At 32.0% G+C, this 19543-nt stretch overlaps 1 protein-coding gene and 1 long non-coding RNA gene across 2 annotated transcripts; both read left to right on the top strand.

Moving 5' to 3' along the window:
- The first annotated feature begins 9056 nt into the window (after positions 1–9056).
- LOC131661304 (probable pectinesterase/pectinesterase inhibitor 34) lies at positions 9057–12994 on the top strand. Its single transcript, XM_058930802.1, has 3 exons — positions 9057–10342; positions 10790–10926; positions 12088–12994. Exons 1-3 carry the CDS (start codon positions 9384–9386, stop codon positions 12783–12785), a joined length of 1794 nt encoding a protein of 597 aa, XP_058786785.1. The 5' UTR covers positions 9057–9383; the 3' UTR covers positions 12786–12994.
- Positions 12995–16118: 3124 nt separating this feature from the next.
- Positions 16119–19317, top strand: LOC131655635 (uncharacterized). Its single transcript, XR_009299835.1, has 3 exons — positions 16119–17059; positions 17585–18203; positions 18428–19317. It is a non-coding gene; the product is annotated as an uncharacterized LOC131655635 (long non-coding RNA).
- Positions 19318–19543: the final 226 nt, after the last annotated feature.

Genomic DNA, 19543 nt, shown 5'->3' with positions numbered 1-19543 from the left:
AGCTTTAATGTTAATCATTAACTAGTAAGATACATGTGCTATCGCACGGGTCTCGTCTGGATTCACATTACACGTCTATCAAACCACCATTTATAAAGTTTAAAGACATTCTTCAATTGTACAACATTCACATAGTCACAAACATAGGGTAATAATATACATCAACTTAACATAGGATAATAATATACACCAACTTTTAAGCATTAATCTGTAATTATAATAAATCGTAAATTCGATTCTCTAATATAATTATATAAAACATCAGCAAGAAAGATTTAAAAGATGGACATTAAAATGAACAATCTACAGTTGGTATCTCATAGATACGTTCACATATACCCGTGAATCCAGATGAGTTAACAAATCTCGGTTCAATCCAGATGAGTTAATTCTAAACATTTATCAAACATATTTTAGATATTAGCTCATTTTCCAAACCTAAAATGTACTACAGCTCCCCGTCAAATTTCAGTTTTTTTATAGCCTACAATGTAGGATAGCTTCTCGTTAAATTTCAATTTTAAAACCTTCTTATTAGATCATATTTAAAAATTTAACAAATTTAAATTAATTATACAATTATTACAATTAATTTAATTTAAGGATTAAAATATAAATTGGAAAAGAAGAGTGTTGTGAATTCGATGCCAAGAATAAGTATAATGCAAGGGAAAATTAAAGAACAAGGAAGAAGAAGAACACAAGAATGGGTTATAAGTGCTATTCTTTTACTTTCTCTTAGAAAACAAGATTACAAGTTTACAAGAATAACAAATAATCTCTCTCACCCTAAATTAGGATTTGCAGCTTAGCAAAGGATTTGCAGCTTAGCAATGATGAGAGACTAGTATGCTATTTATAATAAAACGTAACATACTAACTAACGGGCTTTTTCTAAAAGGCCCATTACACAAGTCAACTTAATAAACAAGCTAACTTAACAAATTAGGGTTTAAACACTAAAACCTAATTTAACATGCTAACAACCCTAGCATCTTCGACACAAGCATGTGAACAACCTTCGCCTTCATGCTTAATCCTGTCAAACCAAGAAGCTACCCTTCGGCCATACTAGAGTTCGATCCAATATCTCACGAAGAGAAAATTAATTAAGGAAGATCAATGATCATTGAATTAATCAATACAATTATGACAATAATTTTTCAAATCAACATTCTTTATTGAAATTCATACACAAAAAGACATATTGTAACAATTTCTTTTTAATAATTATAAAGTTGTGACAGTTATAAAATTTAAAAAGAATAACAAATTTGTATTTTCATAAGAAATTTGTGTTTCATAAGAAATTTGTATATTCACCAATCATAATTGTCATATGTTTTTTCATAAAAACAAATATTTATATGTTTTTTTAGTATAAATGTTCATATTTTATTATAAAAAAAAGCTAATATTTTTTCAAATCAATTTTATTTTTTCCTTGTATCATGTCATAATATCATATATATTTTCTATTAAGTATACGATATTTATGTATCTAGAAAAATATAAGAGAAATCATATTTAATAGATTGAATTATTTTTTATATAATTGATCAAAATATTTTCCTTATATTTATTACTGTAAATTTACGATTTTGTACCAATGTATAAATAATAAGTATTCATATGAAACATAATTTCATATGACATTTATAATGATAATAATGCCACTAATAAGATGAATTTTTACTTTTAAAAAAACGAACATGAATTCTTTAAAGATATTTTTATTTATATACAATTAAGTTTAAAAATTAAATATTTGTTATTTATAGGTTAAGTTAATTTTCTTGTTTTTTGTATTAGATTATAATATCATATATGATTTTACCTCATGTATGTGATATTTTTCTAAAACAAATATTTATAGTTTTTAATATAAATGTTAAATTTTATCATAAAAAAAGCTAATATTTTTCAAGTCTATTTTATTTTATTTAAAAAATAATACAATTTAATAGAAGTAAAGTATTTTATTTAATAAAAGACATATATAATGATTAGATGAGCGAATTTATTTGTTCTTTTATTCATTTCTAATATTATACTCCATCCGTCTCAAATTATAAGAGAAAAAAATAAAATCACGCTTATTAAGAAAAGTAAAAACAAAATCATTTGACTTATGATTTTTTTGAAATAAAGTGTTTTGGAAGATGTAAAAAATTCTAATTGGTTGTTGGTTATAGAAATGATGAGAGAGAATGTAAGTTAAATGCAATTTGCATTTAATTTTGCCTTGAAAGAAATGAAAGATGATTTTTTCTCTTATATTTTGAAACAAGAAAAATACATTTTTTTCTCTTATATTTAGAGACGGAGGGAGTAGCATTTTTTAGTATAACATGAATAATTTTAGGTGCATTAGTAGGATGACACAAGACCTCTTAATTGAAATAAAAGGATGCAACCACTAGGTCTAACAACTTATTTTGTTTTGTTTCTAAACTGAAATGTATCAATTACAAACATGTCTTCCATATTTCATTTTTTGTTGTATATTTTGTGTAAATTATTGTATATTTTATATTTAATAATATTATATTATTCTATTATGTTATTAGCTTCCAGTTTTTAAATGTGAGGTTTAAATGTGAAATTTAAATAACATAAATGTGAATTAAAAATATTTTATAGATTTGAATTTTATATTGAATAATTATGAATTAATAAACTATAATTAATAAATTAGAAATAATTCTGAAACTAAAGTAATAGATTATAATATTTTATAAATTTGAAATAATGTTCCTTGTGAATTAATTTTTTTTTGTAAACACTATTTAACATAGTTTATTTTAATTAAATAATTATGAAAAAGTACTATTAATTAAATAAGTACTATTAACAGACTATAATTCTGAATAAGTATTATTAATTAAATAATTCTGAATTTAACATAGTTTATTTTAATATTATACAATAAATACTATTTAAAATACTATTCAGAAGATTTAATATAAACTATTATTAATTCACAAAATATTTAATATAAACTAGGCTAAATTAAAGTTTTGGTCCCCCAATTTTTCCCAACTCACGATATCAGTCCCTCTATAATTTTTTAAAGAAATTTTGGTCCTCTATGCCCATTTTTCTGCCAAAATGTACTGATGTGTACCTTTAGATTATTACGTGGCATTAAAAAAGTTGCCATGTGATATTTAAATAATTAAAAACAAATTAAAAGTTTTAATAATAAGATAATACAATATATATATATATATATATATATATATATATATATATATATATATATATATATATATATAAAAGAAAATAAAATGGATATTCAGTCTGAAACCTAAAGCGATGCGTTTTTCCATCGTTTTCTCCATGGTTGTCTTCTTCCATCACTCTTCAAACTGAAGTCTAATATTTCTGCCAACCATAAATCACGTATTATATCTGTAAATCACATCTTCCAACCGTAATGGATTTTTAATCTGTGAAAATATCAAGTGCTTCTTCTTATTCTAGGAGGATAAGGATGAAATGTTATTATGTGTCGGATTCACCACTTACTACTTTGTGGACATCTTAGAATTCAGGTCAGAGGTTCTACGGTTGTGGGTTATTCAAAGTACAGTTAAATCCCTAATTTTTAGTATTCTTCCTCTTAAATTTTTTGGATAATTTCTAACATTCATCTTCTATCCTTGTATTATGTTTGATTTAGTTACATGGAAGGAAAGGATGTTCTTTTTTTGATTGGTATGATGATAAGATTCCAGAAATTTCACAAGAAGTGATTAATTCTCTATTGAAGAAGGTTAATGAGTTGAAGAAGATAGATTGTTTAACAAAGAAAAGTGATGATGACCTAAATAAGAAGATTAAATTATTAATTATTTTGTTGATTATGTTATGGGTTATGTTGTAAGGTTATGTTTATGTAACAATTCTCCTGTGACAATAAAAATGTTGTAATATTTGTCTTCAAGTTAATGTAATTGTTTTTTTAGATTCAAAGTTATTGTAATTGTTGTATTAAATTTCCTGTCAATTGTTAATGTGAAAACTGGAATGACAAACCTGATATATTAGAACTAGAATTTCATACTTTTGGTTTCAGGTCTACCAGAAATCCATATTCCAAATGAAGTGTGTGAGGAATGTGTTTAGGACAATAAACATAAGAGTAGCTTCAACAAAGATTCCGGAAGAAACCCTAAAGCCACTCTTGAAGTCATATGGTCATATGTGTATGGGCCTATCCAAGTGGATTCAATTGGAGGTAACAAGTATATTTTTACATTCATAGATGACTACAATAGAAAATTATGGACATACTTGATCAAGAAGAAGAGTGGTGTATTAAGGTGTTCACTAAATTCAAATCCATGGTGGAGAGGCAAAGTGGTAACAATATCAAGACTTTGAGGAATGGTTATGGTGGAGAATATGTGTCAAATGGTTTTGGTGCACTATGTGAAAGAGAAGGGATAATGCATGGGGTGGTGCCACCATACACTCCTCAAAAAAATAAAATTGTAGAAAGAAAGAACGGTACCATTATGAACATGGTGAGGAGTATGTTGAAGGGAAATTATCTAACAAATGAGTTATGGAGAGAGTCTATGTCCACTACAACATACATCTTGAATATATGTCCAACCAATAAGCTATAAGGGATTACACCAGAAGAATGTTGGTTTGGTGTCAAGCCAAGCCTAATCCATTTGAAGGTATTTGGGTCTATTTAACATAGACATGTCCCTGAATAGTTGAAAGAAAGCTTGATGACAAGTCAATCCAAATGGTCCTGATATGATATCATTCAACTGGTGGCTACAAATTGTTTGATCACGTGAACAGGAAGTTTATGGTCAGCAAAGATGTGATCATTGATGAACTGAAAGAGTGGAACTAGAATGATAAGGTCATGAAGGATTTAGTGAGAATCCTGTGTGATTAACCAAGTAGTGAAGTTGACAAGGAGATTCAATCAGAAGGCGGCAGGGTTCAAGCAAGCACAAGCAAACCTCAAAGGACAAGAAATATGCCAACAAGGTTGCAAGACAGTGTGATCACATAAGATGATGTGGTCAATGATGAAGGTGAGCTGGTACATTATGCTTTCTATACAGAAATTGAGCCTGTAAATGTAAGTGAAGCACTGAAGGATTCAAAATGGATGAATGTTATGTTGGAGGAGCAGAAATCCATAGAGGTTAACAAGACTTGGTTACTAGTTGAATTACCATAAGGAAAGATAGTAATTGATGTGAAGTAGGAGTATAATGTGAAGCAAGACTTGTGGCCAAAAGATTTCTTCAAATAGAAGGATTTGACTTTGATGAGGTGTTTGCACCAGTTGCTAGAATTGAAACAATCAGGTTGGTTGTGGGTTTAACAAATATTACCAACTAGTCAATGTGCTAAATAGATGTGAAATGTGAATTTTTGAATGACCCTTTAGATGAAGAGGCTTATGTGTCACAACTAGTTGGTTATGAGAATGGAGGTCGAGAAAGCAAGGTGTATAAACTACATAAAGCATCATATGGACTCAAACAAGCTCCAAGAGCTTGGATTAAAAAGAGAGATAGTTTTCTAAGAAAAAGGAGTTTGTTAAGTGTACAACTGAGCATGGTGTGTATGTTAAAAGAAGAAAATGTGAGTTGATTATACTTTGTCTCTATGTAGATGATATGCGGATAAAAGACAGCTGCAAGAAATAAATTGAAGATTTCAAAGTTTAATTGAGCAAGGAATTTGAGATATGTTATCTTGGCAACATCTCATACTTCCTTGGAAGAATTAAGTTGTGCAAGTATGGTAGAGTACGGATGATGCACCAAAGAAGATATACTAGTGAGATATTTAAGAGATTTGAGATGGATGATTTCAATTCAGCTTCAACGCCAGTTGAACCTGTAACACTCGAGGCCGAAGAAGGCGAGGAGTGGTTGCACTGCATGTAACACCTGAGGCCGAAGGGGGAAAGGGTGGTCGCCACATCGGAATGAGAGAGATCCTGAGGCCGTGTAGGTATGTAACTACATGGTTCAAGGAAAGCTTATAAGAATTGATGGGTACTACCTATACCAACAAGATGCATCTTCTTTTCGGTAGCCCGTTCCATAAGAACTCCATAGTTAAGCATGCTTGAATTGGAGCAATTCTGGGATGGGTGACCTTCTCGGAAGTTTCTCGGAAAGTGTGTGAGTGAGGTCAAAGCATTCCGAAAAGACCCACGTTGGTTTGTGGGGTCAGTCGATCATCCCAAAAGCAATTTGGGGCATTAAAAATGGTATCAGAGTCAGACCTCTCCCGATGTGGTTCAAGGACGAACCATGCGGAAGCTGGTAGGTATGTAACACCCGAGGTCGAAGAAGGCAGAGGGTGGTTGCACCGCACGTAACACTCGTGGCTGAAGATGGCAAGGAGTGGTCGCCACATCGGAATGAGAGGGATCCTGAGGCCGTGCAGGTATGAGACTGCATGGTTGAAGGAAAGTTTATAATGATTGATGAGTACTACATATATCAACAAGATGCATTTTCTTTTTGGTAGTCCGTTCCATAAGAACTCCATAGTTAAGCGGGCTTGACTTGGAGCAATTCTGGGAGCAATTCCCGGAAAACGTGCCAGTGAAGTCAAAACATGCTGAAAAGACCCGTGTTGGTTTGTGGGGTCCGTCGATCATCCTGAAAGTAGTCTGGGGCATTAAAAATGGTATCAGAGCCATACCTCTCCCAGTACGATGTGGTTCAAGGACGAACCATACGGAAACTGGCGGGCATGTAACACTCGAGGCCGAAGAAGGGCACCGCATGTAACACCTGAGGCCGAAGGGGGCAAGGGTATTCGCTACATCAGAATAAGAGGGATCCTGAGGTCGTGCAGTCCCAAAAGACTCTTGTTGGTTTGTGGGGTCAATCGGTAATCCTGAAAGCAGTATAGGGCGTTACAGAACCAAGACTGAAATGAAGATGGTGTTGATGCAACACAAGATAGAATATTTATTGGATCATTAAGATATCTTTGTCGCATAAGACCTGATCTAGCATATAATGTAGACATGGTGAGTAGATTCACGGGGAAGCCAAAGTTGTCACATTTTGCAGCCACCAAGAGGATACTAAGGTATCTTAATTGAACACTAAATTATGGTATATTTTTTTCAATATTTGAAGGAAATGAATGCAAACTTGTGGGATACTGTTTACTACTATTTTGTGTTAAAAGTTTTGAGAAGAAAATGATGGTGCTAAAAAATTTTCAATTTAAAGATTCAAAAGCATAAACGCGTAAATGTTTAAATGTACAATAATAAATAAAGAAAAATAGTAAAGCAATTGTATAAAACTTATTGAATTAAAAATGGAACGCAAGTTCATACATTTTCACAAATTCTTGATCTCTGTAACTTGGATGTGTGAATTCTATAGAGAATAGCAATGAAAAATGCAAATCTTTGTCCCATAGACCGAATTTACTTATATACTATGTACATCAATGATTGTTGGAAACATTTACTTTTTTATGATTCAACATGTATCTTGTTATGTGGGCTTCTGTCTTCTCATGTGTTTCCACGTGTCTATGGTTCTTAAACTACCTCAAACTGCTACCCCACTCGTAACTGTATTCAAGTTCTCTAACTGCCTCTGTCGAAAAGTTGTCCTGTCGAATCTTGCGGTTTGGTGTCGAAAGACATAACTCAAATACCTGCATTTAACACTTATATTTATCCATATCAACATTACTTATCAAATAACTTGAGTCAAAAAGCATAGGCTAACAGATACATTTACTCAAGTTGGTGTGGTGATAATGAGGATAAAACATCTACAACTGGTTAAGTATTCATACTAGGTGGTGCACCAGCTGCTTGGAGTTCAAGAAAGGAACTAGTTGTAGCATTATCACATGTGAAGTAGAATACATATTTGTTTCTCTCTGTGCCTGTCAAACAACATGGACGCTGAACCTAATTGATGAGATAGAAGGCAAGAATCATGAAGCAATAACATGTTTGATATCAACTTGGAAGGAGCGAACACATTGAAATGAGATTCTACTATCTTAGAGAACAAGTAACAAATGGAAAGTTGTACTTGGAGCATTGCAAAAGTCAGAATCAAATTGCTGACATCATGATCAAAGTTGTGCAAGTTGAATTGTTCAAAAGACTGAGAAGCATGATAAATGTAAAGAGTCTAGACACAATGAATTAGGTAGTTTGTTGAAAGAGTAAATCATAGTGTTTATTCATGTTACTTAGGAAACAGGAAACAAGTTAGTTAGTGTTTTAAAATTCTGTTATACAACATAATTCTGATTTGGAAGTTTGTTAGGAAAATTGAGATTGTTTGGCTTGTAAGCAATCCTAATATAAGAGACTCTAAACATTATAAAAGAGATAGATCAATATACTCCCTTCTTCATCTAAACTCTCTTATTCCAATCTTTATTCTTCTTTTCAATTTTAAAAAGTGTGAGGAACAAACTTGAACATTGAAACCTTGTGTGTGTCTCTGTCTGCATGCATCACTTGGGTAAGGAGTGTTGTTGAAGGTTGCTACCTCAATCAAGTGAAGATTGATCTTGTTCAAATAAGGTTTTGTTCCAACAGTGAGATCGACATGTAAGAGAGAAAATGTTAAATAAATCGTTGAAAAGAAGTGTTTCTAGTAGTCATCTCTAACACATATTAGATGATCATGTACATAAATTTACATTTAAAAGTTAGGTTTAAATCAAGAAGATTAGTAGAAGGAATCATGACACCTTTTGAACATGATGAAAAAAGTGGAAAGGTGAAATGGAAGACCAGTAGAACTAGAAAATACTAGAATAAGAAGAAAATGATTCGATTGTTATAGAGTTAATAATTGTATTAGCTTAACCCAACTAATTAAGATGATCATGCAGTATGGTCCACCCTTTTTGTCCATAGATCAACTAATAAAGCTTAACTTAACATGACCCAAATTTCTTCATCCTCACGTCACATTTGATTTCATATTTGAAATAATGAAAACAAAACAAAACAAGCAAAAGCAAGTGGCAGTGATAATATATATATAGATAGATAGAAACAGAAATAGAAACAAGAAGCCCCCAATCCATAATGAGTTTTGAGTTCAGTGGGCAGATGTTGTGGGAGTGAAAGTCTCAAAGTAGCAGCCAGCTCATTCCTGACTCCTGCGTCGACATCGACTTCACACCAACCTCACTAAAAACACACATTACAACATTGCACACTTTTTTCACTGTACTAGTATCTACACTAACTAAGCACCGTCGTTTATCGTTTATATAAAAAGGCATCATTCATTACTCATAACTCATCACAACAAACTGCATAATTACCAAAACTACTAGTACTAGTACTCTCTCTTCACTCACTCAACCAAAAAAACACAATGGACTACGGTAGGTTAGGATTATCCGACCCTGGAGGTTCGACTCCCTCCGAACCTATAATTCATCCCAAACCGAGATCTTCCAAGAAGAAAATCATTTTCCTCTCTCTCCTCGCCGTGTTACTCATCGTTGCCTCCGCAGTTTCCGCCGCAATGCTCACTGGAGTCCACACCCGCCGCGGAAACCAGCATAAAAATCCGTCTCTCCGACGTAATCCAACACAAGCAATCTCTAGAACATGTAGCAAAACTCGTTTCCCTTCACTCTGCGAAACGTCTCTTCTCGAATACCCTGGATCCACAATCGCTACAGAGAAAGACCTTATCCACATTTCCCTCAACATGACGCTACAGCATCTCTCCAAAGCACTCTACTCCTCCGCCTCTATCTCCTCCACCATCGGCATGAACCCTCGCATCCGTGCCGCTTATCAAGACTGTCTCGAACTTCTTGACGACTCCGTCGACGCTGTCACTCGCGCATTGACCTCCGTCGTACCTTCCTCCTCCTCCAAAGGCTCCGTTAAGCCTCTTACCTCATCCTCCACTGACGATGTACTCACGTGGCTCAGCGCTGCACTTACCAACCAAGACACGTGCGCTGAGGGTTTTACCGACACTTCCGGTGCCGTGAAAGATCAGATTGCGAATAATATAAAGGACTTGTCGGAGCTAGTGAGTAATTGTTTAGCTATTTTCTCTAACTCCGGCGCCGGAGATGATTTCTCCGGTGTTCCTATACATAATAAAAGACGATTAATGACAATGCCAGAAAATGATTTTCCGATATGGTTGAGAAAACGAGAGAGAAGATTGTTGGACTTGCCGGTGTCTGCGTTACAGGCTGATGTGGTAGTTTCTAAAGACGGTAACGGAACAGTGAAAACTATATCGGAAGCTCTTAAAAAGATACCGGAGTACGGTAACCGACGCTTCATTATCTATATCAAAGAAGGAAGGTAAATCAAATTCTACTAATTTTTTAAAATTAAATTCTACTACTTTTGTTATTTAATTTTTTTTATCAAATAGACTAGTTTGTATAACTATCAATTCAGCTGTTTTAATTTTAATTTTATTTATTATTTTAATTGAGTTAAAAATTATTTTCTATTTATCAGTGGAATGTGGATTGTGTCATTGACTTGTTAACATTGATGACCATTCATGTAACAATAAGTGTAATCATGTGATTAGTGACATAACAAATGTTTTTTAATATGGATCTATCTTACAAAAGGTTATTGTGTTTTTTCTTAACTAGGTTGTGATAGTGTAGTAATTGCTTGAATAGAATAGTACTACATGAAAGATAAGTGTGTTTGGTGCTATGTTGACAATTTTATAATTATAGATAAGGAAAGTGGTACTAATAATGTTTTTAATTAATGTAAAATACATTTCAGGTATGAAGAAGACAATTTAAAGATTGGGAGGAAGAAAACTAATGTTATGATCATGGGAGACGGAAAGGGAAAGACAGTGATCACAGGGGGCAAAAATGTTATGCAAAACTTGACCACATTTCACACTGCTTCCTTTGGTAATTTTCATACCGTTTTCTTTTTCCTATGGTATTTAAATTCTAATATAATAAAGAGAAATAATTTATTTATTATAAAGATTTATTTTGGACTTTATTGTTAAAACAATTAAGGGAAGAAAAGAAAAACACGAAACTAAAGTTCAAAACCATGCACGAAACGAGGTAGACTCCGTACAAGCGCTGCTATTGTAGACCGCATTGTCATATTTCAAGATTCCTTGCTGTTTACTCACATGTCTACCCCAACTGTATATCTATTTTTAAAATAAAAAATTAATGTACCAAGTGAAAATCCATTGTTAATAATTAATATCGTGAATCTAAATTCATGAGAATTATAATTAAACAAACCAAACCAAAACTATTAGTATTAGAGTGCATTTAACCTAGCTTTTATTGAGTTCGAAAGCTACTTTAACATTGAAGGTTTAAAGCTAACAAAAAAGAACTTGAAAATAGAATAAAAAGTTTTCTGACAATTGTAATTGGTTTTTACTTATACTTCATTTATAAGAAACTAGGCATTTTAATTATTTATTCAGTGCTATATTTTTATTAAAAATAAGTCATATGTTTATAATGTATTTATAATCATTTTTAGACATTTATACCTAGTCATATGTTTGATCCTTATCTTCTTATACTGAGAAGAGAAGCTGACAAAAAAACTAAGCCAAACACAGCATTATTATTATTATTATTATTCAAACCTGGCACACTTTTCCTACCTCTCTTAGTGATTTCTACTTCAGCATTATAGTTGCATAATAGTCTAATGAGAAAAATTTGGCAATCAAATGAGACAAACATATTGTCAGGTAAACTTTTTTATAGTACTACCAATAATTCAATTGAAAATCAAAACTAATGGCTCCAAATTAAAGTAGTTGAAACCAAATTATTGTTAGTGGGTCATGCATTGCTTATCCAGCTGAAAAACAATAACATGTTCTTGTCCGGCACCGGCACTATATAATTAATTGATAATAACAATAATAACCAAAATTTCCTAATTCTTAAACACAGTACCATTATCGATAATTCCATTTCAACCACTTAATACTAATATTTAATCATATGAGTTTATTAAAGATTATTAAAGATGCTCAATTTATCATATTATCTAAAATCTTACATGGGATATATTTTTTTTTGCAGCTGCTAGTGGTCCAGGCTTCATTGCAAGAGACATGACATTCGAGAACTACGCCGGACCATCAAAGCACCAAGCGGTAGCCCTCCGCGTTGGATCAGATCACGCGGTGGTCTACCGCTGCAACATCATCGGATACCAAGACACAATGTATGCACATTCCAATCGTCAATTCTACCGCGAATGTGACATCTACGGTACCGTAGACTTCATATTCGGCAACGCTGCAGTTGTTTTTCAAAACTGCAGTCTCTACGCCCGAAAGCCCATGGCCCAACAGAAAAACACCATCACAGCCCAAAACAGAAAAGACCCGAATCAGAACACCGGTATATCCATCCATAACTGTAGAATCCTTGCCACACAAGATCTAGAAGCATCCAAGGGAAACTTCACAACGTATCTGGGCCGTCCATGGAAACTATACTCTAGAACGGTGTACATGTTATCATACATGGGGGATCATTTACATCCACGTGGGTGGTTAGAGTGGAATACAACATTTGCTTTAGACACATTGTATTATGGTGAATACATGAATTATGGGCCGGGTGGAGCTATTGGGAAACGGGTAACTTGGCCCGGGTTTCGGGTTATTACGTCCACCGTGGAAGCTAATAGATTCACGGTGGGTCAGTTCATATCGGGCTCGACTTGGTTGCCGTCTACTGGAGTGGCATACGTAGCTGGCTTAAATACCTAAAGTCTATTTTAATGCAACTATAGTTAGATGTATCTTTCAACTTTTAACTAGTAACAAACCCGTGCGTTCGCACGGGTTCTGGTACGGGACGCGCATTTGTTTCACATATATAATTTTTAATAGAAAAAATTAAATTAAAAGTAATTAACATTTTGTGGAAAAGCATAAGAACAATTAACATTAAATTGTGTCTAAAAAAAATAAGGAACAAAATTGAAATCACCAAAATTAAATTGTGTCTAAATAGCCTTTTGTAACTTCACGTTCCCGTTAATAATCAATATTTTGATCAGTAACTTCATGCTCCCATTAATATTTAATATTTTGCTCAGTAACTTTGTTCCCGTTAATTTCAAAATATTTTGATCAGTAACTTCATGTTTCCGTTAATATTCAATATTTTGATCAATAACTTCGTGTTCATATTAATATTAAATATTTTAGTCAGTAACTTCAAGTTCACGTTAATATTCAATATTGTGATCAGTAACTTCCTGTTCCCGTTAATATTTAATATTGTGATCAATAACTTCATGTTCCCGTTAATATTCAATATTTGAATCAGTAACTTCCGGTTCCCGTTAATATTTAATATTCTCATCAGTAACTTCATGTTCACGTTAATATTCACTATTTTGATCAGTAACTTCATGTTCCCTTAATATTCAATATTTTAATCAGCAACTTTATGTTCCCGTTAATATTCAATACTGTGATCAGTAACTTCATGTTCCCGTTAATATTCAATATTTTAATCAGTAACTTCAAGTTTCCGTTAATATTCAATATTGTGATCAGTAACTTCATGTCCCTGTTAATAAAAAATATTTTAATCAGTAACTTCAGGTTCCCGTTAATATTCAATATTGTGATCGGTAACTTCATGTTCCCGTTAATATTCAATATTATGATAAGTAACTTCATGTTCCCGTTAATATTCAATATATATATTGTGATAAGTAACTTCATGTTCTTGTTAATAAAAAACATTTTAATCAGTAACTTCAGGTTTCCGTTAATATTCAATATTGTTCAGTTAGACGAATTTGGATACATAATTTATTTTAAATAAAAATGTTTAAAAAAAGAAAAAAGTTAGATAATTAATTGATTTATTTCGTATATAAAAATATTTAGATCAATAAGAGATTTTCTCCCGTATACCATTTTTGGATTAAAAATATTTAATCATAAATACCATTTCTCGTATATAAAAATATCTAGATTAATAATAGATTTTTTTGTCCGTATACAAACTTCATTTTTGTTTATGTATCATTTACAAAAATATTTGGATCAATAGTAAATTTCTATAAAAATATTTAGATCAATAATAAATTTTTTTCCGTATACCATTTTTGAATAAAAAATATTCGGATCATAAATACCATTTTTCGTAAATAATAGATTTATTTCCATATACAAATATTATTTTTGTTTATGTATCATTTACAAAATTATTTGGATCAATATTAAATTTTCGTATATTAAAATATTTAGATCAATAATATATGTTTTTTCTTATACAATTTTTGGATCAAAAATATTTGATCATAAATATCATTTATCGTATATAAAAATATTTAGATCAATAATAGACTTTTTCCCCGTATACAGGCCTCATTTTTGTTTAGGTATCATTTACAAAAATATTTGAATCAATAGTAAATTTCGTATATAAAAATATTTAGGTCAATAGTAAATTATTTTCCCGTATACCATTATGGAATAAAAATATTTTGATCATAAATACCATTTTTTGTAAATAATAGATTTTTTCCATATACAAATATTATTTTTGTTTATGTGTCATTTACAAAAATATTTGGATCAATATCACATTTTCGTATATAAAAATATTTAGAAAATAATAGATTTTTTGGCCTATTCCATTTTTGGATAAAAAATATTTGAATCATAAATAACATTTTTCGTAAATAAAAATATTTAGATCAATAATATATTTTTTTTCTCGTATATTTTTGTTTAGGTATCATTTACAAAAATATTTGGATCAATAGTAAATTTCGTATATAAAAATATTTAGATCAATAGTAGATTTTTTTTTCTGTATATCATTTTTAAATAAAAAATATTTAGATCATAAATACCAATTTTCGTAAGTAATATAATTTTTCCGTATACAAATATTATTTTTATTTAGGTATCATTTACAAAAATATTTGAATCAATATTAAATTTTCGTATATAAAAATATTTAGATCAATAATAGAATTTTTGAATAAATTTTTCCTGTATATCATTTTTGACTAAAAAATATTTCGATCATGAATATCATTTTTCGTATATAAAAAATATATATCAATAATAAAATATTTTTTGTGAAAGAAAGAAGTGAGAAAGTGATGAAAGATAAAAAAAATAGAGAATGGAGAGAGATTTGATAAGTTTAATAAAATATAAGAGTTGTATTATTTTAATAATAAAATTAAGAACTTTTTGGTGCAAAGACCAAAAAACCACAATTTTAATGTGGTGGCAAAAAGCTAAATAAGGGTGTTTTTGACTTTTCCACAACCATTAATTTTCTTATATTATAGATTTTTATTTCACAGTTCAAAGTACTGATTTAATTTTATTTGCCTATATATAATTTTATAGTACATACTTTGTTTGGTAATTGTACCAAACTACAGATATAATTTTTTTTTTCCAATGATAATGAAGGGAAATATAAGTTTATTTGAAAAAAATGAGAAATATAAATTGTAAACAGTGTTGGATATTATATATGGCTTTTAACCTGTCTTTTCTTTTTCCTCTTTATTCTTTCGCAACACAAGCATAATTAAATTATAGGATTTTTTTTATGAGTCAAACACGAAAGATATACAGATATAAAATTAATTATAATTTTATAATCATGTTACAATATATCTTGAAGTGGATATATTTTAAAATGAATAAAATAGATAAGAATAACAAAAGATTAGGAACACTTGCAAAGTTGCCTCTTCATTCTTCCACCGACAAAAATTAAGTAAACGGTGTGTATGTTTTTTAATAGTATTATTGGTTGATTCTTAAACGCTGAATAGTTTATCTCATATAATATTGTAGGTTTAATTGAAGTTTAAAAAAAAATCTTGGTGAGTGGGGTACTTCAGCTGGCACTTGTTAGTTAGGTTAAGGGAGCTGTTGGTTCAGGTTGATAAAGTGTTCAGTCTTTGTTCAACACGTCTGCAAGTTGCTTCAGAGTACTACAGTGAACAACTTCAAGCATTTTATTATGAACCTGAGTATGCAGAAAATAGAACTTTGTGTCAAAGTGCTTGCTCCTTTCATGCAGCACTGGATTCTAGGCAAGACTTATAGCTAATTTGTTATCTATCATCAATCTTACAGGCTTGCTCACGTTGATCTTCAGATCCTGCAATAAGTTCATCAGCCAAACAGCTTGACACGCAGACAAAGCACCTGTAATGTACTCAGCTTCATAGATTGACAAGGCAACCACAAGTTGCTTTTTGGAGCACCAAAAAATGAGACTTCCCAGATACTTGAAGAAATATCCAGAAGTACTTCTCCTCTCAACTCTATCCCCACACTAATCAGAGTCTGAATAGCATATCAGTTATGAATCAGATTTAGCACCAGAAGGAAATAAAACTTCATACCTCATAGTTCCCTTAATATATCTTAGTATCATGATAGCAGCTTGATAATGTGACCACTTTGGTTTGTTCATAAACCTACTCACCATTTCAATTGCATAACAGATGTCAGGTCTGGTGTTACAGAGATATCTCAATGAGCCAACCAAATTTTTAAAAGTTGTAGCATCTACATCATCACCATCAACATCAGAATCCAACTTGTGATTTGTTTAAGCACGTGTGATTGCAGACTTGCAATTTGTTAACTCAAACTCTACAAATGTTCAAGTTCATATTTCAGCTGATGCAAAAATACACTCTTCTCAGAGTACAAAATCTTCATCCCAAGAAAATATACCATATTTCCTAAATCACTCATCTCAAACTCATTCCACCTTTTTGAACTTGACTATCTCATATCAACAACTCCCTCTGTTAGCAATATGTCACCAACATATAGACACACCAGAATCATATTGCTTTCAGAGGTATGCTAAACATAAACGCCATACTCCATCTCACATTTTCAGAATCCTTGAAGCTTGAAAAATGACTCAATTTTCAGATTCCAAGCTATAGGAGCTTGTTTCAGTCCATTCAAGACTTTATGCAACTTATACATCATCCCTTCCTGGTTCTTTTCCACAAATCTATGAGGTTGTGACACATAAATTTTCTCTTGTAAAGGACTATTTAGAAATACATATTTCACATCTAAATGCATTAGAGGCCAATTCCTATTTGCAATTATAGCAATCACCAATCTGATTGTTTCATGTCTAGCTACAGGAGCAAATACTTCAAAATAATCTAAACTAGATTTTTGCAGAAATTCTCTAGCTACTAATCTTGCTCTGTGTTTGCCAATTGATCTATCCGGCCTTAGCTTTATCTTGAAAACCCATATGACACTAATGGCTTTCTTGTTCTTTGGAAGCCTAGTCAACTCTCAAGTCTTATTTCTTTCTATAACCTCTAGTTCTCCTTTCATGGCCTTCATCCACACTATCTTCTTGAGAGTTTCTTCAGTATTAACTGGTTCAGAATCTACTAACATGGCACACTGGATGACTTCTCCTTCAGAGTCTCTCTCACTATCTTGGAACATCTCAAACTCTATGCATGTTCTTGGTATTTGTTTGATTCTTTATGGTATCTAAACTTGTTCAAAATCTTCTTCAGATGCTGGACCAGACCACGCAGTAGTCTACCTTTGTAATCCATGTCATTCTTTAATCTTCTTTAGAGGTATGACCACCGTCAGATGTTGGATTACCACCAAAGTCTAAATCATCATCATAATCTGGATCAAAATCAGTTTCACCTTCAGAGTCAGAATCGCCTTCAGAGTCTCCTTCAGCTTCAGAGTTACCTTCAGACTCAGACTCATCTTCAGAGGAAAAATCCCCTTCAGAGGCAGATTCTCCTTTAGAAGTTATCTCAGGTATCAACACTGCACCATAGTTAGATTAAGACATGCTTCAACCCCACACTTGTGTTTCCTTCATAATAACATCTCTGTTGAATTCAACTTTATTACTGATTGGATAAGAAAACTTATAAGCACATGTACTGTGGTGCCCAATCACCAACATTAGTTTGCTTCTATCATCCCACTTCTTTCTAGTAGCATCAGTAACATGTTAGTAACAAACATAACCAAATATTCTGAAATGACTCACGTTTTCCTTCAACTTATTGGTTGAACACCTGTTGAGCATATATGTTGCAGTGGCAACAGCTTCACCCTATAAGGTGTGAGGGAGTTTCTTCTCTTTCAGCATGCTCCTTGTCATATCAGGTAATTACATCTCTGCTGAATTCAACTTTATTAGTAACTGGACGTCAAAGCTTATAAGCATTTGTATTGTGGTACCCAATCAACAACATTACTTTGCTTAAATCATCTAGTTTCTTTCTAGTAGCACATGGAACATGTTAGTAACGAACAGAACCAAATAATCTGAAATGAATCACACTTTGTTTATCTCTAATCCATTTCTCAAAATGAACGGTTTCTTTCAGCTTCTTGGTTGGACACCTATTGAGCATATATGCTGCAGTGGCAACAACTTCACTCCACAAGGTGTGAGGGAGCTTCTTATCTTTCAGCATGCTCCTTATCATATCAAGCAAAGTTCTATTTCTTCTTTCAGCAAGACCATCGTGTTGAGGAGTGTATGAAGCAGTAACATCATGCTCAATTCCATTCTCCTCACATTACTTCTTGAACTCTGTAGAGTTTTACTAATCTCCACCATCAATTATGAGAACTTTTGGCTTCTGACCACTATATTTTTCAGCCTTCACTTTGAACTTTCGGCTTCTAACCACTTTGATTTTCAGCCTTCACTGTGTGTTTCTTTCCGCTTTTATTGCATCTGTTACAATTGACACATAATTATCATTGACGAGATCAAGAACATATTAAGCTCCAAATAACACACTCATTTGAATCATCCACCGATTCCTATTATTTCCATCAAATACTAGAAGCTATGTGTTCAAGCTACCATTTCCATCGTTCATCTTTGATCGTGTGCAAATCACTTAATTCTCACAAACACTCATGTTTCCCAATCCCGCAGAATCAAGAAATATGATTATGTTCGATTTCGGTCGTTAATTCAACGTGGACTCAAGAAACGAAATCAATTACACACCTCACGTACCCTCGTGTTTCCCTTTCCTGATTCAGAACCAGAGCTTTGGATACCAATTGCTGGTTTACAAGGTTGAAGATGAAGATGGAAGAAGAGAGAGAGAGAGAGAGAGAGAGAGAGAGAGAGAGAGAGATAGAGAGAGAGAGAGAGAGAGAGAGAGAGATAGTAGATCTGTAACTAAATTTCAAAAGGGATAATTTAGTTACACTCTCAATAATGAAAAATCTGTTACAACAAACTAAACAAACACAATTTATATACTACATCCCAATGCAAACTATTCTTAATGCAAAATGAAATACTAACTATATTCTGTTGAATTTAGATTACACTTCAACATAATACTATGGTTTACATCCCCTTCTATTTGTCCATTATTTTGTATTACGGATCCAAGATATTTAACCGTGTGACTTGTGGGATGATATAGTCTCCAACTTTTACCTTTAGGTTAGAAACGCTTCTCCTTTTATTGAAC

This window comes from Vicia villosa, linkage group LG3 (assembly GCF_029867415.1).
Source record: "Vicia villosa cultivar HV-30 ecotype Madison, WI linkage group LG3, Vvil1.0, whole genome shotgun sequence".
NCBI lineage: Eukaryota > Viridiplantae > Streptophyta > Magnoliopsida > Fabales > Fabaceae > Vicia > Vicia villosa.
The sequence above is the reverse complement of the archived record's forward strand: the minus strand, read 5'-3'. Positions and strand labels throughout refer to the sequence as shown.